Below are 24,784 nucleotides of genomic sequence, written 5' to 3' on the forward strand. Positions count from 1 at the left end.
TAAGTAATATACAATCATAAAATTATTTATTTTATAATTACAATTCTAGTATTTTAAATATTTTGTTGTTTCTTTCTTAATATTAAAATGACCGCAGCACATGTAACATATACTACATATAACTACCATAAATCTATAAACAAACTAACCTCTTCAAAGCATCTGTTATACTATATAGACATAGATTGTAACACGTGGAAATAATCGCAATCACGATCTAACTAAACTAAACTAAACTAAATAGCTCTAGGAAATTTACTAGGGGAAAGCGTCCGAAAATTGAGTTGTGAAAAATGAACATGAAAGGCAACGAAATTCTCGTTCTTGCCAGATAGATAGAGACAAGTAGAGTGCATCTGTCTCTATCTGAGATGTTCATAGCAGACAGGGCCAGTTAACAGTTGACCAGTTACACTGGCTCGCTCTTACTTGATGAAAATAAGACTGCGCTTGAGTGAACACAATTAATTACTAACGCGGCCCCAAAATACCACGTTCCCCAAAAACGGCTTCAGTCATTCGATTCCTATATTTCTATGCCCAATGGCGTAGAATGAGAACGTTTTTGTTTTCCATGTTGATTTTTCACGACGGCTTATTTGATTTTCAATTTTCCGCCAAATATCTTCTATGCTTTCGGTATATGAGCGTCGAGATCTGTTTGTACGATCGTGTTCATACGTACTTACTTGCATATAGGTTTTCAAAAGCTAACAGTTAGGTCCTAACCCTTAACCTAACCACAGACGAAAAATAGATAATATACGAATACATTTTCACTTAATGAATTTTTAAATCATTTTTTCAGTAAGAAAGTTATTTATTCACAAAAATATTTCTAAACAACACGAATGATCTGCAGTGTCTATTAATAATTAGTGTTACAAGAATGAATTATAGGATATCTTATTCTATGGTTAAACAATAGCTCTAGCTATCTAATGGAGAGTGCTTTTCAGTAACGCTTTTCCATTTCATTCGCACTGTAGAATGATTTTGATGAAATTTTCGACCCATCTGGTACGAGGTGTTAAAAGTAAATGTGTTGGAGCTTTAATTTTGTCAAGCTTGTACAAGCCATACATTTTCATACAGTCCGGAGCAATGTGACAGTCTGCTTAACATTTTTATTTACTTATAATTAACTATTAACTAGTAATTTTGATAGAAATAAATTTGTTTTGGACCTAATAACAAATGTGTGCATATAAGGCATGTAGCACGTAATGAAACAAAACGAAGGAATTTAAAACGTGGACAGTTTTTATTTACAATACTATCATATATGTAAATATTGTTTGTGTACATCAATTATATTATATTACTGCTTATACTTTGTTCTTATACTGTTATTTTATTATTGTTATTTTCAGACACTTAATTCACATTTAGATACTCGACGTTTCGTATACAATGGCGACAGATGTAGCGTGATCTTAATTAATATGTACTTAAGACTAAGGACTAGATCTGACGATAGACTTTAAGCATGAATTTTAGCGATTACCGTTGATCATTGACGTATGGACGCAAAGAATATAAAAATGTTGAAGTCTCTAACAGAAGAATACGACCGAATTTGTTATAATTAATCTTTTCGTTAACTCTGATTAGATATTAGTATTTCAATTATTTTTCGGTATAAATGGTGTTCGTGTTTCTCGTGGTTCTTGTTTGCCGTTACCTTCACAGCTGGTTGGCGTAAGTCTGCGTTGCATGGTAGACAATTCTCTGAAAATTGCAAAATATTGTCAAATACATTCTCTATCCCTGGATGAATATATGAGAAGCTTGTAGAACTATTTTATTCAGGTAACGATGATAATAATTAGAAAAACGAGAATTGTTATTTTTTATAATGTTAATAACCTGTGAATGGAACGTTTCCTTCGCGGCCACAGATGAAACGCGCCATATATCAAAGGATTTACCAAACTGTTGGTCATGCCGAAAAAGAAGATTACGTTTTGTAATTCCTTACTGAGCTGAAAATATCAAAGCTTCTTATAATCACTACGATTCAAATATTTACAACGTCTTAAAATATAAAAGTAATTGATTTTTAGTCAATTATATCAACACATCGACTGTTGGGCCGAAGTTGCGTGGTCTTTCATCGTTACTGAAACTTTTTCTCTTAAAATTTGTTGATCTTCCCGACGTCATTTGAAAACAATTTGGGCGTGACGACAACGTGGCGTCATGCATCTCCGGCAGCAACCAGGCCACGACGTCAACGTGACGTCATCAGCAGTCAACCTGTTAATCGGATCGACTTCTCGCGAAGATCGTCAAGTAAATCTGATTAATTTAAGCTATTTACGTGTTTGTCAGGATCAAGGAACATAAAAATGATCATCATTGTATAATACGGTGTCCACCAGATGATGAAAGCAGTTATAATAACGATGCTGATTCTCAATGATTTGGCCTTTGCTCGATGCATTAATTTTCTTCGGTTTGTATTCCCATTTACGTGACGTATAATGTTATTAGTTAGCTTCAATTTAAATATCCTTTCGCTTCCTAAAATTATTTTCCTTGTAGCTTAGATCGAACGTACAGTTCGTACGTAATGAGAATGGAATACTTACGAGAGATTGTGATTACGGTGGAAACGTAGGTAGCAACGAGTATAGCGAGAGGAAGAAGGAACATGAAAAACAAAACGAAGGATCCGTAAAGTTGTTCCTGCCAAGGTTCCGTGTAAAATCCGTAGGTCACGCATTGTTTGAAATCTTCGATGAACGGTCCTTGAACTACATGGAATATGAAAACCTGGAAATAGTAAACGTTATTAAATCCAAATCTAAGCGTATACAAATATATGCAAGCGTGAATGTTTGATTTCGTTTGGGAATTTATTCCGTTACAGATCGCTAAACTCGTGCATTTTACAATTTCCATAGGCTAATCGATTAATATCGCGAGGTTATTTCATTTATTTACGACTTGATAGTTGCCAAAGACTCTACGAAATGTACAAGTTTATTTCCTCGAATTTTGAACATTAATATAACTAAACCCTTCGTTTATTAATTTATTTATTTGCGCATGGGCTTGTATCCTCAAATTTAGTATGAGAAATTAAATATTTCTACAAAGAACGCGTAACTATAGTAAAGAACGCGATCTATAGTAAAAAGTCGGTGTAAATATTTTTGTCCAAGAGAACGGTGGAGTTATGCGTTATAGTTATATGGAGTTATGGAGTTATAGTTCCATCGAGACTTTTGCTCTTCCTCGCGACAAGAACAATACGATGGAATGAAAAAAAGATTTGACCTTGAACTTCACCGTCAAGATCAATTTCGCACGATTGCTTTTCAACAAATCTCCACCTATCCAAAGGTGTAGAATCACGCTATGGTGACTTTTACACCTACTTTCTTTTATACTCTGTACATAGGCACATATGTATGTACAAATGAGAAGGACATTCGTCATCGATGCTGTGCGATTAATCATGAAAATTTGCAATCGTAAGTCGCACGTGTAGGCACTTTTTACCACCAACTTTTTACGATTCTCCCAAACCATACGTTTCAGCTGTTTTTTGCGTGCTAGGACGACCTCGATGGAAAAATTATTCATCGCCATTTTGACAAACGAAGCTATTTCGATCGTGCTCGAAACAACATCGTTTATTTGTAAACGTCGACGTTCGTTCGTCGATCGTTCAATAGCAATGTGACGGAAGAAAATTTCGGCTCGTTGTATCATCTTAAAATTTCTTGTATTTAGTTAATTTCTGTAGAAATTGGAATCAACGAATCATGGATTAAACGTTGCGATCCGAATGGAAGCGAGCTTACAAAGACTAAGTGGCGTCTAGGTCGTCTGAACGCTAATTAATCGCTGCTGCCAATTAAGGTACTCCGCTTTTACCGTTTATGCTTTCGTACAATTTTTCTCCATGGTCAAGTATCAAGAAATAACTTTTCGAAATTTCTAGATCGAACTTTTCGCGCAACCTTGTCAATTTTACGTTTATTTCACGTGAAATTGATTCTATAAATTACACGCGTTACGCATGCAGGAACAAAAATACAACGTTTAAAGTGTACTTTGAAGTCACTTCCGTCTTAACCAGCTGTACACCTCATACTTTTTGCCTGTTTTGTTCGAGCGAATAAGTCTTACGAATAAGTCGATCAACGTCTAAAAAAATATTGAAGAGATGCAGAAAAACGTGGCGTACCAATTTTCAAGCACTATATAATTCAATCTTTTCTCGAACAAAAAGATTCGCGTACGATTAAACATTTTTAAGATCGATCGGTTCGCTTGCAGTTGGAGAACGAACATAATCATGGTGAGCGATTCGGCAAAAATTCTCGCCCTGGTGGTCACGGCAATAAAAAATCTTCGCGAATTGAAAGGCTCGACTTCTCGAGAAATTTTACATTATCTCTCGTCCGTCTACGATATTTCACCAAATGTGGCACGTCGTCAGGTTAGCGACTGTTCCCATCACGCGTATTCGCGTATCGTTCGAACGACTCCCTTCGATTCTCGACGATAATTTCACGCAAACAGATGCAGACCGCGTTAAAGCGCGGCGTCGCCTACGGTATCCTAAAGAAGAACGGCGGCTGTTACATTCTACCGACGAACAGCGAGATAAATTGCCAAGAAATTGCCGAACAGGAGGTCAATCTACTGGACGTCTGTCGCAGAAACAGAATGCAGAAAAAATTGGGCTGCAAGTGCAAGAAGAGACGGCGTAGACGTAGAAGGAGGAAAAGAAAGTTCTGTAGATGTAAGCGGAGACGAAGAAGGAGAGTAAGAAGACGAAGCAGAGTTTGCGGAAGGAGGAGAAGGAGAAGGAAGAAGAAGTGTCGGTGCGGTGGTCTAGGAAGAAATCTCAGGAGAGGTGATCCAGATAGGACGAAACGAGCCGGAATACCCCATGCAGCCGAAAACTTTCCAAGTGGGAGACTTTTCGAACCGTCGGATGCTTACGATTCCGCGGCCAGCGAGAAAACCTCTTTGTCCAGCATCGCCTCGGCAACGGACTAGAAACGTTCATCGGTAGGTATATTGTGGGTCGCTTTAATTTTTGCTAGATTTTTGTGTCAAAAGGTAGGATACGCTGGATATCAGGCCAAATCGAATTACTTTTCTACGCGTTGTTCGAGATTCGTAGGTCGTAACCGGGCCGTTGTCGGAAAAGGCTTAGTTTTGCCTTAAAGTCCGAAGCGTCTCGAAGTACACGAGCTACTTCTTTCCGTTTTAGGTGTAAGACGAGCAGCGGTAGAGACAGCATGTACCGCGACAAAGCAAAGCTTAAGACGGCAATTTATACGAGGAGCTTTCCTTTAGGGGTGTGTTCTTACGTTTCGTAACAAATTGATAAAATGGTAAACAGCTGGGAGAAAATGGAGGATGGTCGAATGGATGGTTTAAAAATGGTAGATGGAAGACGGGAAATTGAAACAAGTAGAAAGGTATTAACGATTGGCGGAGTATTTGCTGTATTCGCCGAGACAATATTTATAAAAGAGCGAAGAATAGATAAAGTGGAAAGCAGAATTGAATTCAAAGATAAAGAGATATCTTACGATGTCGTATTAGGCGTATAAAAGCGTCTATTTATACATTTTAATATATCGATATGTTTTGCAGTACCGGAAGAGAAAGTAGTAAATTCGTGTAGTGGAAGAACAAGATTAAATTATCATCGTATAGGCCAGGGCAGAAGATCGAAAGGGACAAGATATAGGTTACAAAATATACGAGATCTTTCCAAGATGCGTCGTTTTTATAAGCGTTTATATATTTGCGTGCATTCGGTTTTTCTATTACCGTTTTTATTTTAGAGTGTTCGTTTTTGCGTAGATGTCATATTATAGGACATGGCTTTAATATTTTGTCGTGTCTCATTTACTTTGTAACGAGAGGAAAAATATACAAATTATACAGTTGAAGTTGTTTCTACTAAAACCACTAGCAAATATCGGTAATCGTCTCCTCGAATATTTCAGTGCTAATTGAAAATTTTCCTTCCATAGCGTTTTTTTAAACGCAAGATAACTCGTTGACTTTTATACGGTTTAGCATGTATCGTTATTTATATTTAGCGTTTCTCAATCCTCCTGAAATACGTTATTCGTATATTGGTATATCTCGATTTACGTATTCGAAGGAATAACCGAAACGGTAATGGAATTTTATCGAAATTGATTCGAGACTGATCTAATCTCACTTTTAATACCTGTCTCACACCATCGTTATACGTATATGTATATAGGTAACATTCGCAATTAACAACGAGTCTAAAGATCTAAGAACTGTATCAAACTCGTCGAACTTAAATTCCGAGTAGCCAGGATTTTTAATTAAATTCAGCGTTCAGAATATCGATTCGAACTTTTAAATCAATTTCTTCGACGTTTAAAACAATTTCTTGTTCGGCTTCTTCTTCTAATTAGTATAAACGTCCATTTTTCATGGCACAACGTAACATCGTTACGCTTCGGTTTTACTTTATCACGAATTTACATATAAATTTGAATTTTTTCCCCTGTCCAGACATCCGCAACTGTTTTACACGCCTCTATTCAGAATTTCGGCTTTATCGCGAAAGCGGCGCGTGATGTTCCGTGGTTGCTTCGGTTTCCAATTTCGATGCGATGTTTTCCAGCATTATACAATTTCTCTGTTCGCGCTCGTGACGAGTGCTTTATTCTCGGCTAAATTAAAAGCGCGACGCTACGACACTCCGCGACGATAAATTGCACCGTATGCAGCTACAATAGAAAAAGTAATCGTCGACCAACTGGAATTGGCAAGGGACGCGTTGAACGACGCGCGTACACCAACGAGGAAAGATCCTCGAGCCGAAAATTCAAGAAATTACGCAACTCTGAGAATACGTAAGGGTTATGTAATTCTTTGTTGCTGGCCAAATTCATTGTTCAGCCTCAAATTTACGGGTGAGATCGACCCCCTGATAAACTGGCTGCTTTTCGATTTTGCGTCGCGTCATACTCGAATCTCGTACATCGACGACTCGATCTTTTGTTTATCGGATTGATTTTTTTATCGAGATCCATTACAATCGAATACAAACAGCAGAGTAACTAGTTTCGTAAGGATTTAATTTTCGCCGAGTTTTAAAGTTAAAACAGAAACCAAGTTAAATCGAAAGTAATAATTACAAAGATATGGTTATAATATGTAATAACTTTTATCGAGTTATTGCTTTCGTTACGATTTACGTAGCACGGAACCAATTCTTCCCCATTATGTTTTACATATTACGTACGTATTCAGATGTTGCACGTAATTAATTTATACTCGATATTAACTTCGTAAAGTGTTTTGCATTTAACGAAGTTGTTATACGCATTAAACGAATTTATCTTCGCGGGTATTAGCAGATGTTAGCGAAACGATACGCGTTCTATAAACGTCGAATCAATTCACGCTCATAAATGTATATCGAACTCAATATTTTTCTAATTGGTAGTCATTAGTAATTATAGCTGACACAACACGATGTTCCCTTCGCTAAATCACTAAATAACGTGATAAATCTTAACGATGAATTTTAATGAACATTGAGAGCTACATCTACGTCCGTTTAGTTGTAAATAAACGAGTTTCTTACTTCATTTGAATTCGTAGACTAGAATGTGATAAGTTACGTAAAAAGAAGAACCAGAAAAGCAGCTTGACGCAGGTGATCGTCGTACGACAAAATCGAATCTCTTTCGACTAAAAACGAATAAATCGCGAATCCACGCTTTTTAAATCTTAATTGCCGCGAACCTCGGAGAAGAAATTTCTATAAGGAAATAAACGGAATGCGCGTTCGAACGAAGCAGACGAACAAGTATAAAATATCGATCAAGACGATAGACTCGAGCTTGAAAAACGAGGTGGTCGATTTTTTCTGAATTTTGCCGCCCGTCGTATAGAATTTCTTTTGCAATCGATCGTATTTATTTACGACGAACGATGGCACGTCCGTTCGAGGTACATACGTTTATTTGAATTTGAACGATTTGGACCGGGGCAAGGTTTCGCTAATGCAAATTCATCCCTTTGACTAATCGGAACAAGGCTTCGTAGCGACTCTTACCTGAGGCGATGCGAATATAAAGGACAGTATCCACGCCAGAACGACAAACTTGAGACACCTGTCGGCGGTATTCATGCCTTTCATCGGGTATCGTATAGCAAAGAACCTGTCCACTCCGATCAGTACCAGTATAAAGGTGCTTAGATACAAGCTGAACACTTGTGCGAATTTGAACAACTTGCAGGCGACGTTGCCGAAGATCCAAGCCACGGTGTAGCTCCACACCGCGTCCCCTACCATGCAGAACACCGTGACCAACAGATCGGCCACTGTTAAATGCAGGATCAACGTGTAAATAGCCGACCAAGCGTGTTGCTTTCGTCGATTTATCGCGATAGAGTAGATAGTCGCGACGTTCGCCACGAAGCTGAGGATCGCGATCACCGAGAGCACGATCACTTTCACCACGACCACTCTGGTCAGCTGTGGAGCGTGATTCAGGCAAGTCACGTTGTTCAGGACGCCGGTGGAAATTAGTTGGACGAATTCGCTTATGTTGTGCGATGGCCGAGCGTCAGGGGTGTGGTTGACGCCACGAGACCGATCGGTGAAGTCGGCCAGGTTGTCACAGGCTGATAATATGTACGTGATATAGTCGATCGGTAATCGTACAGAGTTTTCCATTGTTCTTGCTATTGCGTTACTTTTGTCTCGTCGAGCATCGTACCTGCGAATCGTGGTTTTCTATTGGTAGCGGTGACCATGCTTTGTGAAATACGCGCCTATAATACCATATACGTATACGTAATATATCGCGAAGCAAAATATAATTATAATTTTGTGCAAAGGTTCGAATAAACCTACAAATTTCTATGCATCGTGTAAAGCATTTTCACGTTTCCTCCGTGTATCGGTCAAATTTGAAACCAATTCGAAATTGCATATCTGGATGATCTATCACCAGAATATTAACGTCCAGGTAATTTAATGTCTCGCGATAATCTGAATCGGAAATTCGGATAATTAGTACCGAATAATCGACGTTCTACCATTACGGGATAACGAATATTCGTCGTCGAATCGAATCTCGCAGTTCTTGAAACTTGGAAACTGACCACGGAATCGATCGTGCAATCGAACTCTACATATTTAATGCGTATGCGCGTGGCTGTAACAAATCTTAGAGTTACGAATTAAGTCATTTTGAAGATTTAGGCGTAACGTCTCCTTTCTCTTTTTAACGCTTAGGTACAAATTCCCTTATATCGAGATTACAAGGACGGAAGGCGAAGGACAGAAAGCGTCGTATCGCAAATTTTAGGCGATATAGTCGCGCGGCATTCCCACGAAGAACAAAATATCTTATAATTTAAACTGCGCGTTATGTTACTGCGCGCGTATCTCTCGAGATACCAAAGTTTAAAATTTAAAACACGATACCTTATAACTTTACATTCGCGAAAGATAATTCGCAATTTTATTCCACTTTACATTCACGAAGCTCGTAAATACTTTCTTCTCCCTTTTTTGACCGATCGCGAAACTTTAGCAGAAAAAATTTGCCAACGCGCACTTACCTCCGATCTTCGTATTCTTCGGAAAACGATCGATTTACCGAGTTTTCGCGCTTAGCTGGATGACCGCGCGTAGACGCTTGATTCGTATTAAAATTAAACTAACGAGATTCTGCCGGCTATAGTTGTAAAGTCTCGTTGCCACCACCGTCTCTTTGCCGGACTCTCGCATTCGTTCAACACGACTCTATCCGACTCTTCTGTTCACCCGTTTTCATTCTATTCGCACCACGTCCTTTCGTCTTTTATTCCTCGACTTTCAGTTTTACGAATAAACGATCCTTCTTTTATCTCCGTCTTTGTCTTCTTCTTTTCTCGATTATCGCGTGCTTATGAAAGAACGTCGCGATCGAGACGTGGATTTTCTGAGCGGAATTGAACCGAAACTGTCGAGCGCGTCACGACTCAGCAGTAAAAAGATGCTTATTCCTTTCATCTTTCGTAAAAACGAATTACGATCGCGAGCAAATCAAGCGTATACGTCGGATGAATAAATGTTTGCATGTTTCGTTTGGAAGAAATTCGATCGTCAAGAGACTAGTGGTGGAAAAAATATCTGTCGTAGGAAAAAAATAAGAGGAAAACAGAGTTGTAAAGAACTGAAACCGATATACACTTGCTCGACCAACTATTGTTACGTACGTACTGCTTAGAATTTTTCACAAGTATTTTTCCTTTCATCGAAGGCGATTCGGTTTTTACAAAGTGAATAATCAACGAAAGCGAAAATGAATAATTAATGGGAATCACGGCGTCGATCAACTTCCTTTTTTCATTGTTTTTTTGCAATCGAGAATCGGCTATAAATAATTTATTATTTGCTGTTCGAACGTCGTTGATGTATCATTGTTGCGAACGGCGAACGACGGTGAAGTGTTAGTCATTTTTGCAACAAAATAACGAGCAGATAAGTATTGATCGTTTCGTGTGAGAATAATTAAATAGAATTAAGTTAATTCGCTTAAGCGAATGTAACGAACGTGTCACGCAGCGAATAAATCTATTAACCTCACGACCAAGTCTGTACATACATATCGATGTATGTATTTAAGAATCGAATGTCGATTGATTTATGTCGAGCGTATAATTTTCCAGACCTGCCTGTAATCGTTTAACGAGTTGGAAATATTAAAACAGGTTCTTTATGATTCGAAGGAAACTAACTATTCTGTTGTAATTGATGGTTTTTAATTAAGCAATTAAATAATGTACATCGTTAGTGAAGCGAATACAGATAACGAACGAGTTTTCAACGTTGTATGCAGATATCTGTTTTAGTATACATGTGCCGCTATATAATTTATATAGTCTAGTCTATGTAGAGTCTACATGTAAAGTTATATTTCTCTATTTTGACGACGATTTTGATTGAAATCATTCGATATTATGCAAACACCTACTTACCGTCTTACGTTCAACATTTTTCTCCTCTTCCGATACGACAAAGCATATTTTTACGATGATACGGTAACGTTTGTTTACAAGTTGTAGCTATCGTACATATATCTCTTCGTGTCCGATTATTATACATTAATGTCGTTCGTAAACGACATGTTATCGATTTATATATAATTGATCATCGTTTTATCGATTCCTACAATCATTCAGATTTTACGTACATATTTTCTCGAATACCTGTACTTCGATCGCGTGTGAAATATTTGTAACAAAAGTAGTAAGACTATTTTTTTTTAATTCATAAGTCGGAGAATGATCTTAATAGGAATTCGTAACGTTATACCGATATGTCGATGTTGATGTTGCCATATGGAAATTATTAATCGTTCGGTGAATATTTATGAAGGCCGATCGCACGATTTCACGGTTTATATTCGAGAGAGATGAAAATCGAAGAAATATAATCCCGTTAACTATCTGGCCATGGTACGGCAATTGCTCGCAAAAGCATGCCGCGTCAGCCTAGCAATTAGAAAATTCAAATTGTAGAAACACAATCCGCCCTTGATCGGAATCTATGTTCTATCGTGATTCTAATTTTAACGTCAATTTCCTACGTATCGGTCGTTCAGATTAATTTATCGCATTACCAATTCTCGTTTCCTTCGATATCGTCGCATAAAATCAATTTTTAATACCTTTATTTCTTACTCGATCTATTTTCGATCGATTTTCTCGCGTGATTTATCACGGAATAGTCGATGACAGTTCTTAGAAAAAACTCGTTACCATGGTCAGCTTTAATCGCAGCTTTAATTGTTCTTACATCGATAAATTTGTTTAGTAATGTCACTTGTTTAACGAACTCGTTAACATCGAAGCTTTCATGGTTCTCCGTTTCGTTAAATTTACCACGTATAGAGTCGATGTTTGGCGCGTTTTCGCCAAATACCGATTTATCGTTTAAATACGATTCGATTTCTTGAAATGTCTTTCGTTGCACAATTTTTTAAACGTCACGATCTTATTGGAAACACGCGTGTCACTTTAACTTCCGTTTCGTTCCACCGAAAATACTCACTCTTCGCTTTAGTCGGAAATTTCAACGATCCTCGATAGACACGAAAACACATCTGTCAGTTGTTCTTCGTTTGTTCGAATTCGTAGATATCGTAATTTATTTCTTAATCACCGAAATAAAATTTGGCTGCACGGAAAACGTTGTCCTTGTTTTTCTCGATACCGACGATTCGTTATCGCGTACACGGACTTATATTCGTTCGACGCCTGTACTCGCTCGAGGATCGATTCGTTCTGTATCTCGTCTTTCGTTGCTCTCGGTTTTTCGTTCGATCGCATAACGCGATCGACGAAGAAAGAGAAGTGGCAACGTTATATTAGCGCCTTGCTAATAGCATAATCACTCGACTAACAAAAACTACATCCTTTCTTCGTCCCCTCTCAGAGAACAATAATAATTTCTTAGAAAATATTATCATTAATCGATGAATTTACGACACTCATCGTACGATGTCTGATTTTTTTGCACAAATTCATCAAACGCTGGCAAACGATGTAACTTTGAAAATTCAACCACACGTTAAATCTTAATCTCGCGATTATTATTATCGGAATGTTAGTATCGTCATCGTCATTATTGTTATTATTATTATTATTATTATTATTATTATTATCACTATTATGAAACTGGAACGAGCAATTGAAAATTTGGGAATTCTTTGTTGGAAAATGCGGCCACCAGTTTGCTACGTGGAAATCGACTAGCAGTTGGAAGACAATACCGTCTCGCCAGTGTCCGCCGGTTCTTTCGTTTCTTTCTTCGTTCTTTCGAATCTGCCTGTTTTGTACTCTGTTCATTTTGCGTTCTACAACCATGTAAACGATTTAAATACGAATACGTAAGTGATGCATTATTCAGTTTTATTTTTTCCAAGGAATTCATTATTCTGTTATAAACTTCCATCGGCTTATATTTTTTACGGTGAATCCGTCGTACGGATCGTACTGATTCGTTCAACGCGATTCGCGTTACACAACACGGTAAAAAAGTTACGTACCTGTGTACGAGTGCATGTTTACATTTTTGCGGTGTAACGAGACGAGACGCGACCGTAGGAGACGATCGGAGCATGCACAAACTAAGTGAATAAAACAAAGATCGGAGGAATCGACGATAACGATGCGCGTGTACGGATTTACGACACGGATTTATAATCGTAACCTCTCTACTTTTCGCTTAAGGCCGCCTTTTCACCGAGCCGACAACAAGAAACTCGTTGTTCTATCTTGTTGCTGCGCGTTCCAAACGCAGTACGCAACGAACGTCATCTCGTAGAAGCAGTGCGTCTACGTTGAAGCAACGTAATCGGAAGAATATTTGAGCGACGAATATCGTATCGATTTTAAAGCGATATTCGTCCGTAGCGGCAAGCGTACCGTTTTTCTTCGATCTTTGCCGTCTCGAATGCGAACAGGCAACGAGCGACGAATGTTTCGAGAAACACGGTGCAGCAGGAAAAAGTTGCTCGCCGTTGTTGCTTCGGCAAAAGATTCGATAGGCGCGACGCAATTTATGCCAACTTTGAATGGATTACGAGCGATGCGAGCAGAATTTTTCCAACACTCGCAAAATCTCGCTCCAAATCTAAATAATTCCGCTGCGGTACTTCGACACAGATACTTGTCAAAAATTAAGTACACGTGGGAAGTTGGCCGGATTAGCTAGTCACTTACCAGCGAGACCCCTGTCGTGCTTTAAAAGTTGGAAAGAAGAGATGGAGCGTCCCTGTTCGCGTCCACCGCTCTTTATCAATTTGCACGAGCAGACTCGATCGATCGAATTCTTGCTTCTGCAACTCTGCCCTTTCCACGTCCTTTGTCCACCTCGCTATGACGGTCGATGTTCCGTTCTTTCTACGCAACTTCTCGTTCCTTCGTACGATCGACGACGGTAACGAAACGAAGGAAGAGAAACGAGAAGGGAAGAAGACAGACTTAGATCACGAGACTGAGAGAGACACAGTGGTGTAAATTGTAAAAAATGATAAGGCGGGGAACGGAACGAACGCACACGCTATGGGTGGTGTTCCATGGCGTGTGAAGAAATGCCTCGGACGTTGAGAAATGAGAAACGTGGTCAGCCCGAAGACAAAATCACCGACGATGCTATTTGGCTGGCGTTGCCGATGGAATGACGCGACGGACGACGGACGACGGACGGCGGACGGCGGACGGCGGACCAACTCATGGTTTAAACATCGGTCCGGGCTTAATACGAACGAAAGCATAAAAGACTGTTGCCGGGGAAACGAGATCTAGTAGAGGAACTTTTGGTCGACGAAGAATCGGAGAGGCGAAGGAAACAGCTGCTTTAAAGAAAGGGTCGAGAAGGAAACGGAAGAGGGAGAAGGAGGAAAAGCGAGTTTCGTCGTTGGCTGATGAGCTCGTCGCTTGATTGGTCCTGTTGTCGAAGGGACGATGTCGAATCACGCGGAAGACGAAAGCCGAAGAACGATCTGTTTGAAGTTCGAAACGTTAAACGCGTCGTATTCTTCGACTCCGTAGCAGGCCACCAGTTCATGACGAATCGATGCTTCGAACCACCTATTTTTCTCGCTATCCGAATCTTTCGAGAACTTTCCCGGACAAACGACGAATTTAGCGGAACCGCGACATAATTTGATATTATTTACGTCATCTTCTTCCGATAAACGAATCTACGAATCGAACGTTCATCGCGTACCTACGATATACACGTACATAGTACCGTATGTAATAGCGTAATCAAACGAACGAGTTAAGAAAAGCAAAGTTGACGAGTTTGAGGGTCTGACACGTTTAAACTCTTGAAAGCATGGTCCACTCGTAAGCCCGTTTTCTTTCGCGATGTAAAAACGTGTAACGCTACCTTTTCAACGTCACGATTCCTAGATAGCCAATTATTATCACTGGTAAAAATAGATGACGCGTAAAACTGCGACAAGTAGAATTTTATCACGGAATCCAAAAGGTGTTTCGTAGGTTTCTACGGTAGTAGTGGAAACGGTATAAGAAACTCGACCGAACGGATCATTTAACTTTGTTTCTTCCATTATTCATCGCGACGCGTCGTCCGCGAGATCTCACAATATACTAAACGCCCGTGGTTGCCTTCTCCTTGGCGGAGAATCTCCACCGAATAACGTGGAAGCAAATAAAACAGTTCCTCTCTTGGCTTTCGCCTCTGAAATTTTATTTAGGGCACGTACTTTTGTAACGCAGACCAAAAACAGGAAACGAAGCGAGAGAGAAACGAACAAACTGATCGTTCGATTACTAGCGCGTAATTTCATTACGTGCTATTCTATCGGTCCATTTTTGTTCCTAAGTATCGGGACAGCTGCATCCTCTTGCACGGTTCAGTTATCGTTATTAGTCAAATTTTACGAGTCGTACGAACGCGATAGATCGTAACGCGTCTCGTTTCACCGCTAATACGATTTTTCAAAGTTCTCTACAACTCGCGTAATACGTACATACGTCTATTCAGCGGCATGATCGAATTAAGCAGCTGCGCACATAAAGATACACGAAGATCTTCTGTTTCTTTAATAAAATCACTCGTCACGTATTCTCGTATTCCTGATTCGCATGCGAAAGATGTCAGTGGATTCGCGAGGGAGCGTGGATCAGCCAACAGGAATGTAATCCAAATCCGTGTGTTCTTTTGTTGACGTAGCGGCTTGCGCGGCTAAATCTTCGAATATACCGTGCTTGGTGTCGCAAAGCTTTAGCTTCGTCGATAACGGCCTCCTCGATAAAATATTTCTACTCGTTCGATCTCTCGTAAAACGTTATTCGTCTGTTGTTAACGTTGGTCACGTTTGTTCTTCATTTTGCAATTCCACTTCGGTATCGATATTTGATAAACGTTCACCTTCCAAATTTTATATAATTCGCTTCGAGTTTCGTCTAGTCGGGCAGATTTTTCTTTTCAGAATATTTTTCGCATAAGTCGAATGCAAAAAGGTTGGACGGAGAGATTTTTTAACGCGGCTGATCGTAACAGAATTAAGAAAGAAACGCAACGTTGTACATACGTGCGTTAACTCGCTGAAACTTGGTAGACTCGTAAAATTTAGGTGGAGAACGAATATCAAACGAATCCTTGGAATCCTGTTTCGTAGAAACGCAATTTCACATTGTCGAAAGAGAAAGAAAGAGAAAGAAAAAAACAGAATTCGATAACGCGAAATGATCGAAGGAAATCGCGAACGGCTCCTAATGGGTTGATTAATCCACCTATCAAAGTATCTTTCTACATAGGTCTCGACTAATTTTAAGCAAAATTTTAACGTGTAACAATTATGCGACATAATCGACGCCTATTTGCCACGATTACGGTATCGATAATTACCCGTTAACAGAGTTTTTCGACCAACGGCGTCGTATTTCGCGATTTAACGTTCATCGCAATTACGGGGCAACGATCGACCGCGTTCATTTCCGTTCCGTGCTAACTCAGCTATCACGGAAACAGAAGTTTCGTCGGACGTACAACTTTCGCGACAGTTTCGTTTTTCTTTCTAATTTCTTTTCTCGTCGCCGTACCTCGAAATCGCCACAAATTTCAGCTTCCACGCGGCTTGAACGAGAGACGAACTTTTATACGACGTATCGTAGGTGTCGTAGAGATGCACAGACGAAGATTATCAGAGTGTGCGAGGGTAATTCGGGTCAGAAATTTGATTCGAGATAATTAATTTGTTCTGTAATTCGTCAAAAGCCGAGTACATCCGCGTTGGCTAACCAACCATCCTATCAAACTAAACGATAAAAAGCGTCGATTCTGCGTTTACTCCGACGACGAACGAAAATGTTTTTCCCGAAGGGATTCCAACGATGGTACCTTCCCGATCCTCCAGTCTCCAGGTATGATTTTCAAACTTGTTTCAAATTTTACTCTTACGTATACTCACGAACAGTCGCGTCTCGTTACGGTGTTAAAGGAATTTCGAACAGTTTTGTACAACGCGTACAATATATCCATTGACAAAAATTTCGTCATGCGTTCGCGAATACCTTGTTCTTTATCCGGATGATCCAACGTTCGTTCGCGATATCTCGTTCTGTTGGAAACACGAGGGTTTACGCGAAACGTTGTTGTTTATACGCACGATCGAGAACTAGATTTATCGTCGTTGAATCGAAGAAAGTTTCGCGATTTGCTAGCATCGGCCATACCCTGAAAACGTTTCCTCGTTTCGACACGACTTGGTCCAATTTAACTTCGTCTGCGTGTTCGAACGTACCGGCTGAATGTTCCGTTTGTTTCGTTCGACCGCCAAGTCGCCAGTCGTGAGTCGAGTATCTTACGTCGGACCGTCGTGTCGCAACACGGAAATTAGACCGTTCCTTTAGTCGATTTTGCGTTCGATTCCACGTCTTGTTTCCTCCATAAACGATACCAATGCCGTTACAAGATGTCAGTTTCGGTTTGTAAATCTTCGACGAACCACGCTATCGTTGACCGTTGAAACTATAGCGCTTCGATAAATTACGAGCATGTTCGATTCCTCAGTGATCCGGTCGTGGTGCCGCGAATTCTAATCTTCCAGAATAGTATCGACGTACGTACATTCGATATTTGCTCCATCTTTCTTTGTCTCGTTGTTTCGTATTTTCCACCGATTAATTTCTTTCGCTTCTGCTCTATCTTTGTCGTTATCCCGCGACAATAAAATCGTAGTTTCGTAATTTCTTATCGTCTTTCTCTTGCAAATGCACGAATATTCTGTAATTTGGGTAGAGGATCCAGATAAATCGAGAGCAAAAGGCGTTAAATAAAAGTTAACTTTTGCCGATACGCCGAAATTCGTGTCGACTTTCGCAATTTTGGCTAATTCGCGTCAACTCGTCGCAACTTTTCTCACCTTTAGCTCGCGATCAACGATCTTCCACGAAAGTATACTTTACGCAGTTTCTCCTTACGTTTCTCGTTTGTAGCGAAATCGAAATAAAATTTAACTTTTGTCAGCAATTTTTTAAATCGATAATTCTTTTTCTAACCAATACGATAAATGTAAAGCTGTAATTTAAAGGAGAAAAATAAAACGCGGATGTTTACTCTTCGAGCGGCATTATCCAGGCTATATTAATAGAACGTCGAATTCTACGGAATATTAACGAGATGATTTGCAAACCAGAGTCAAGCGAGTCACAACGAGAGCTGCAAAAGCCGTTTAAATAATACATAAACTCTAAAATATTCTGTTTCTTCGATCGCTTCACCGTCGCAATTACGAAACGATGATTCTGCTAGTTTCCACAATGAAGACCTTTATTTCTTCCCACCGATGTTTACAAGCTACTCGCGATCCACACGATTACGATTTCCTCGAAAGCGCTATCGAAACTCGGACGTATTTTTTAATCGTTCGATCGCTCTGTCACCATCGAGCCAATAACTTTTATCATCGATTTTTCCAGTTTCGTCGATAGAACGTATGTATAAAATCGCGCGTAAAAACGTGTCAAATATGTTTAAACTCGATGATCTATTGGAATATCTTAGACGCGATAATAGATACGATATATTTTTTGTGTCGAATAATTTTATCCGAGAGAAGAAAAAAAAAAAAAGAAAAAAGAAAAAAAAGGAAAAAAAACGAGGAAAACAGCGTGGTATTTACAATCTGAATCGCAAAATCATCTATTACGTAGAAGCTGCGCTTCCATAAAAATTTCTTCAGCGAATATAGAGTCCTATTTGACAAATTGCTCCACGTTCGTGTTTGATCGTTTAAATTGGAAATATAGAAGCAACTCGTACGTTGCCGAAATTTAGATTTATCACGAGGCGATGATTGGATGGCGAGCGCAAATTTTCTGCAACCGATTTTCGTTTGAATTTTTCTCGTTGGCTCGTCGTAATTCAACACCTCGTACACCCTCTCCTCGAAACAGTCGCGATTCCGGACTCTGGCGTGCAACGTAACACGCCGCGGTAAATAATGATCGCGACACGACAACTCGGCTTCCCCGTTATTATTTACGGCCGCCCGGCCTCTCGATATATCCACGGTAATTAATAATCGGACAATAAACGAACCGCAATAGTTACCACCCCAGCCAGAAAAGCAACAGCCTCCTCTATATCAACTTTTCAATAATTCTACTTTTTTCTGTTACTTAATTTCTTCCTTTTCTTTTTTCTCTTTTCGTTAATTATTTCCTATTCTCTCTTGGCTTCTGCGAGAACAATTTATCGCCGCCTACTTTTGTTTATTCGTTTACCGTTAGTTTATCTTATCCTTTTCTCTTCGACCTTTTCACGGTAATTGACCGTCTCGTTATCGTTTTTCATCGGAAAGCAAAAATAACTGTTATTTCTACGATATTTATGAAAAAGGTCACCGAGACAAAGAACATTTTTTTTATCACTCTTGGCCATCGTCGGTTTTTATCAATAACGTCGTAACAGAGGTAATAGAGGAAACGCAGAGCGTAACCGTTCTAAATTAAAACGAAGCACCTGAAAATTAAGCGATCGAGCCGAAACTATCATTATCTAACATATTTTCTAACTAACATATTTTCGGCCCGTCGCTAATAAATTCGAATGTATTCGCGGATAAACGTTGTCGATTTTTTCGTGTTCTTACGTAAAAGCGTTGTTAATATTTGGCGAAAGTAGGCGGTGGCACGCGTTAGATTTTACGCGAGTGCGATAAGTCGTAAGACGAGATCTTTTTATCCCTCTTTCTATTCACTTGCTTTTCACCCTTTCGCCATATATTGGCACGTATGTACTTAGCGACTGTGCCTATCGCATCGACGGTTGCCTGCGCCACGTTATATCACGCATGGTGGGATCGTCGGGCCGTTTATCCGGGCCGGGCACACCGACTAGGACAGGCTGGAAATATCGCGTCGAATATCGGGTCGCCGTTTATCACTTACCATTCCGATTCGAACCTTGTAAATCCTTTTTTTAGCGCACGTTGATGCGAATCGATCGGTCGTCCATGCGTATTTGCGCGCAATCGATCGCCGCGTCGCATCGGCCCGATTAATTAACGAGCCTCTCTGTTCAAATCGATACGCGATGTCCACGCGTATACGGTTCCTTTTGTTCTTTACCGGATGCTGGATAACTTTATTTGAGAAGCGGCGCAGCGTGTCGTGTCGTGTCGTCGTCGACGTCGAGTCGCTTGGCTGAATGCGATCTCCGTTTCTTCTTATTGCGCGGTACGTGATACGCGTCCGTTATTACGTCGACGCGTTCGCGAAACGCGAGTTAAGCAAACTTAGAAATAACGCGATATTTCATACGCGTCGCACGTACGACGCAACCGGTCTGCGTTCTCTCGCTACGTTTCAGCACCGACTTTTCCACGATCGCGCACACGCGTCACTCGAGCCCGAGATAATGCGAAAACGATGAAAATTCGACCACGAGCGCTTCATCGATACTCGCGCGGTTACACGATTAAGATCGTATCGTGGTTACTAATGGGATAAATTTGCATCAGCGACTTTTATCGTTGCGATTATTCTCGTAGAACGACGCGAGATGCAAACATCTTCCCTTCTTCGTTAAAGCGTGCGCGGAGAGCAGCATGGAAATCGAAGAGAAGAGCCACGATCTTTTCGGTCTTTTCAACCGATCTTTTCACCGGGGAGGGTGAAAAACCTGTCGATACAAGCGATCGATACAATTCCGAAATTGGTGGCAAGACGGCGAACGCGAATGTCATGGAATTTCTCGCGATCGATCTTACGATCTCACGATAGTTTCGAAACACACAGTTTTCTACGACGAGTATAGCTTTTATGGTTCGATCGCGCAAAGCTCAAAACGACGAAATAAAAGTAATAGTCGCAATTCTGAATTTTGGAAACAGCTAATGTTGCAAATCTGAAAATCGAAAACAGCCGAACGTGTCTCTACATAAGTACCTCTGATCGATAATTAATTGGTATCGCTCGACCGTCGAATCAACGATCCTTTGGTCTTTGTCGAAAATACAAACAGTTTCTCGATCGATATATCGGTCGACTCTTATATCGCCGATGCGATTTTATCTTCTTTTCTTGGCCGATTTCTTTTGCGATTTCATCGACGATCCGGTTATATCGTAACAAGCGGTATTTAACGAAAATGCCATGGGTACCTACTTCCATTAGCGGTACATTTACTTTTGTCCTCGATTAGCGACTTTTGTCCAGTTTAGCGGATCTCAAGGATGAAAAGTCACGAGTTGAATGAAATTGCGGCATTTTTAAACGCCAACCTCGCTATCTTGCCCAGCGCAGTTCGTACGAGGGTGGTCCAGCGACGATATAACGTTGGCCATTTTACGCGCGGACTACATTCACGTGAACTTTTCGCGTATTTGCCTCGCATGCACCCGGACAGCTTTCCAACAGACGCTGGGAACGATCCTCTTTCGCCGGAAACGGGGACAAATTGTTCCAGTTCTCCGTTTTCCGGGTTTTCTTGCACCGTCCTTTACAATAGAGAAACGATCGGGTTACGGGTCGCCTGTGACGCGATGATAAAGACGGGGGTTGGCTTTTTTAGATGCATTCCCGGTCACGGTTGAAAAGCTAATCCGTGGTCTTTTTCCTCCGACTTCTAGATGGAGTTCGTCCACGACGAATGGCCGTGTCTTTCTATATCTTTCGTCCCATATGGTTTTCAATCGAGTCGTGGTCCGTTCTCGACAGAAATATTTCAAACGTTTTTCAAATATTTCAAACGCAGATTTTGGTCGTTTAGCTCGATATTTCGACAAACGTCGATTCCAATATATGTTAGATTTCGTAATAAACGTTGTTTCGCTTTTATATGTGTTAGAATTTAATCTTGAAATTAAGATTAATAAACTGTGGAAGACACAATGTGTGTATTGAAACAATACTATATGATTTTTATTAAACAAAGTTATAGTAAAATACAAGTAAACGTTATGAATGTTGACAGTTGGCTAGTTATTCTCAGACTGACTAAGTGATCCATGGCCCTTGGAAAGATTTTGAATCCCCACTCTCTATACAGTAATGAGTGTGACCTATGTGGATGTCTTTGTGGCGGCACGTGTCACGGAACCTTCCAGCAGCTTCGCGATGCAAAGCGCTATGCCGTCAAAGCGCGACACCGACGTGCCGAATGTTCCGTCCATATCCTTATACTTCTTCCGCCGAATTCTCGGAAGAGCATGCACGCGCTAGCAGCCGCGGTACATCTAACGAACGCACGCTAGTGGGGATAGCGCTGGGCAACGAAGGGAATAATCCGATCGATCGATCACCTCATCTGTACGCGATTAATATCGTTGTATTCCAACAATATGGTTCGCGTTTAAAGCTGAAATAGGTCAACTCCATTTTTCCTAAATTTCTCATTTTCATTATCCTGCGTAATTGCTGCACGATCGATGTTCAATTTTTGAAGAAACAACGCCTACGTAGGTATTCAGGGTGACTCTTGAAGCCGAAATGAGACGAAAATCAGGAATAAGAAGATCGCGACGATTAAAAATCGACCAAAATATCCCTGCACGCGAACGAAAGGAAGCGGGCGGTCTTCAGGTGTCCCCGGAAGTAAAAGTCGAGGGGATTTAAATCCGAGGACCGAGCAGGCCGAAGCACAGATCCTCTCCGACCGATCTCATTTCGGCTCTAAGACTCGTCCCTTAAATTTCCCGACACACGTAGCAGAACGCACACTGTATACTCTTTACGGCATTCGTCTTGAACGAAATACAAACATCGCGATATTTTCTAGCAACTACGTTGCGATTCAAAAACATTCTCCGTCTTATCGTCGAAAGACACGGAAGGGTTGATCTCTCGAGGAGCCTAATCGTCGGACGTAAAATCTCTCGGAACGAGGTTTCGATCGTTTTATCCGGGAAAAATAAAAATCGAGTAATAAAAACACTTCTTGGTTTATAGCCGATGTTATGCTCCAGTTTCGCCATTCGAGGACATCGTCACGTCCGGAGAGAAAATTTTCGATAACAATTTCATCGCGTTAAATCTAGGTAGACCGCGCGCAATAAGGACGTGCGTCGCAGACCAAGCGACGCTACATTTTCTTCCCGTTCTTTCTGCTCGCTCCACGATGTATTTTTATTGCCGACAACGAACTTGGCTTATTAGATTACACGGGAAACCGGTTCCGTCGTCATTCTCGCGATAAAACCGCGAGTTCAGTCGAGTTATCTTCGCACGATCCGTTCGAAACTTTCCTCTTAAAACATTCAAACAGCTTCTCGCGCTTCGTAAGCTGTCGTTCGGTTCGCCAATTTCCCTTTTACTCGCCTTTAATTTTTATTCCGCCCCGTGGAGATCAAGGTGGGTGGAAGAAGATGAAAAGCAGAGTCAGATGATGGAAACAGAGAGAAAGAGAGAGAGAGAGAGAGAGAGAGAGGCGGGGGGAAAGAGAGACAAAGAAAAGGGTAAGGATCGAGGAACGTGATTCATGAAGGTAAAAAGGAGGATAGAGATAAGGGGCAAGGTGTGTGCTTGCCGGAAGCGGCGGCATACGAAGAAAAATATTCTGTCTCGCATCTTGAAACGCGTATCCTCCTCCGACATTTTTAAATGTGAACAAACGAGAATTTCATCCGGTAACGCGTCCTCCTTCGTTTCCGTCACGATTCGCCGCCTTCCCTTTTCTGTTGGAACTGTGATACGAAAAATTGGAGTGTTTATTACTAGCTCCGATAGTTAATAGTAAAAGGATCGGTATCTTTTTTTATACCGTACGATTTATTTGCGTGCCTTGTAAATGCCTGTAAAAAATGTTTCGATAATTCCTCGTTGAAGCTTGGAGTGACGAACGAAACGTCGCGTTTTCTAACGATACAGGATATCTTGCCTTCACGGATGCGGAATGCTTCAAACAGAGGCTTACAGAAAATTCCAAAAAGATCGCTACAGGGCACTTACGAGAACCGCTGCTACGCGATATCCTACGGATGGCTCGGAGAATATTGGTATCTCGATTTCATACGCGTGAGTATCTTTGTCAAAAATATCAAGAGTAGTATCGAATAGCTGGATCGTAAATTTTATTTACAAATGTATTACGATACAGAATTTCGTACAGAAGGATAGATTAGGTTGAACCGAAGCAACGCCACGCATGTTGTCTCTTAGGATACGTTGTTCGTCCGGAAAGCATCTTTAACTTCAGAGAGCACACGCGCATCCATCAAAACGAAAGAGAAGATAATAACGAAAGAAGCAAGTTACAACACCCTAGGTAAATCGTGGCGCCTTTATCGGTTCCTTGGCAATCGCTAGCTTCTATAAATTGAGTCTCGTTCGACTGTCTTTTCAATTTTACCAGTCCTGACCTGTTTAAAATTTTATCCACGAGGGAATGCCGATCCGATCCAGTTATATCGCTCGTGAAGATAAAGCCCGGATAAAGATAAGAAACGTATCTGTTGAAAGTGCAACGCGATACAGCCAGTAACGTAACCCCGCGATTCTCCTTTCGTTCGTTGCCTAACCAATGAGATACTTTCTCGGACAACTTTCCTCCTTCTTGCCGCCGTTTTATGTACTCTAGAACGTACTCTGCGATCGGGATGCGGTTCTACGATGAAATCTTGCAAACATCGTTCGAACGTTGGAGAAAAATTGGAACGAACGTAACCCGGCTTACTGCATTCGACCCTGGATAAAATCGATCGTATCCTTGTTACAACTTGGATTTCTTACCACAGATTTATTAACGTTAGAAGTATCAGAGTGATTTTTCATA

General features: G+C 40.6%; 2 protein-coding genes across 5 annotated transcripts; one reads left to right on the top strand and one right to left on the bottom strand.

Annotated features, from left to right (window-relative positions):
- Nucleotides 1-91: 91 nt before the first annotated feature.
- On the bottom strand, nucleotides 92-20,337 carry Crzr (corazonin receptor). Of its 4 annotated transcripts, none has more exons than XM_069132788.1 (6): nucleotides 19,963-20,337; nucleotides 8,090-8,756; nucleotides 2,595-2,778; nucleotides 2,324-2,526; nucleotides 1,870-1,985; nucleotides 92-1,731 (listed from the first exon to the last, which is right to left on the bottom strand). In XM_069132788.1, exons 1-6 carry the CDS (start codon nucleotides 20,061-20,063, stop codon nucleotides 1,626-1,628), a joined length of 1,377 nt encoding a protein of 458 aa, XP_068988889.1. In that variant the 5' UTR covers nucleotides 20,064-20,337; the 3' UTR covers nucleotides 92-1,625. The 4 variants fall into 4 exon arrangements, with proteins under 4 accessions (XP_068988889.1, XP_068988892.1, XP_068988890.1 ...); XM_069132791.1 differs by lacking the exon at nucleotides 19,963-20,337 and adding an exon at nucleotides 12,083-12,561; XM_069132789.1 differs by lacking the exon at nucleotides 19,963-20,337 and adding an exon at nucleotides 11,008-11,093.
- On the top strand, nucleotides 4,225-5,520 carry LOC138190185 (histone H1, gonadal). The gene is made up of 3 exons (XM_069132809.1): nucleotides 4,225-4,456; nucleotides 4,540-5,034; nucleotides 5,240-5,520. Exons 1-2 carry the CDS (start codon nucleotides 4,313-4,315, stop codon nucleotides 5,020-5,022), a joined length of 627 nt encoding a protein of 208 aa, XP_068988910.1. The 5' UTR covers nucleotides 4,225-4,312; the 3' UTR covers nucleotides 5,023-5,034; nucleotides 5,240-5,520.
- Nucleotides 20,338-24,784: the final 4,447 nt, after the last annotated feature.

This window comes from Bombus flavifrons, chromosome 3 (assembly GCF_040668555.2).
Source record: "Bombus flavifrons isolate JBK064 chromosome 3, iyBomFlav1_principal, whole genome shotgun sequence".
In the NCBI taxonomy this organism is placed as follows: Eukaryota; Metazoa; Arthropoda; class Insecta; order Hymenoptera; family Apidae; genus Bombus; species Bombus flavifrons.

Bases quoted from the DNA above. Each gene is read 5' to 3' on its own strand.
- LOC138190185 (XM_069132809.1), top strand. From the start codon at position 4,313: ATGGTGAGCGATTCGGCAAAAATTCTCGCCCTGGTGGTCACGGCAATA. The intron at 4,457-4,539 runs GTTAGCGACTGT...TCACGCAAACAG, and splicing joins CAAATGTGGCACGTCGTCAG to ATGCAGACCGCGTTAAAGCG.
- Crzr (XM_069132788.1), bottom strand. From the start codon at position 20,063: ATGCGACGCGGCGATCGATTGCGCGCAAATACGCATGGACGACCGATC. The intron at 8,757-19,962 runs GTAAGTGATAAA...CACGATTCGCAG, and splicing joins ACAAGGTTCGAATCGGAATG to GTACGATGCTCGACGAGACA. The intron at 2,527-2,594 runs GTAAGTATTCCA...AAATAATTTTAG, and splicing joins CACCGTAATCACAATCTCTC to GAAGCGAAAGGATATTTAAA.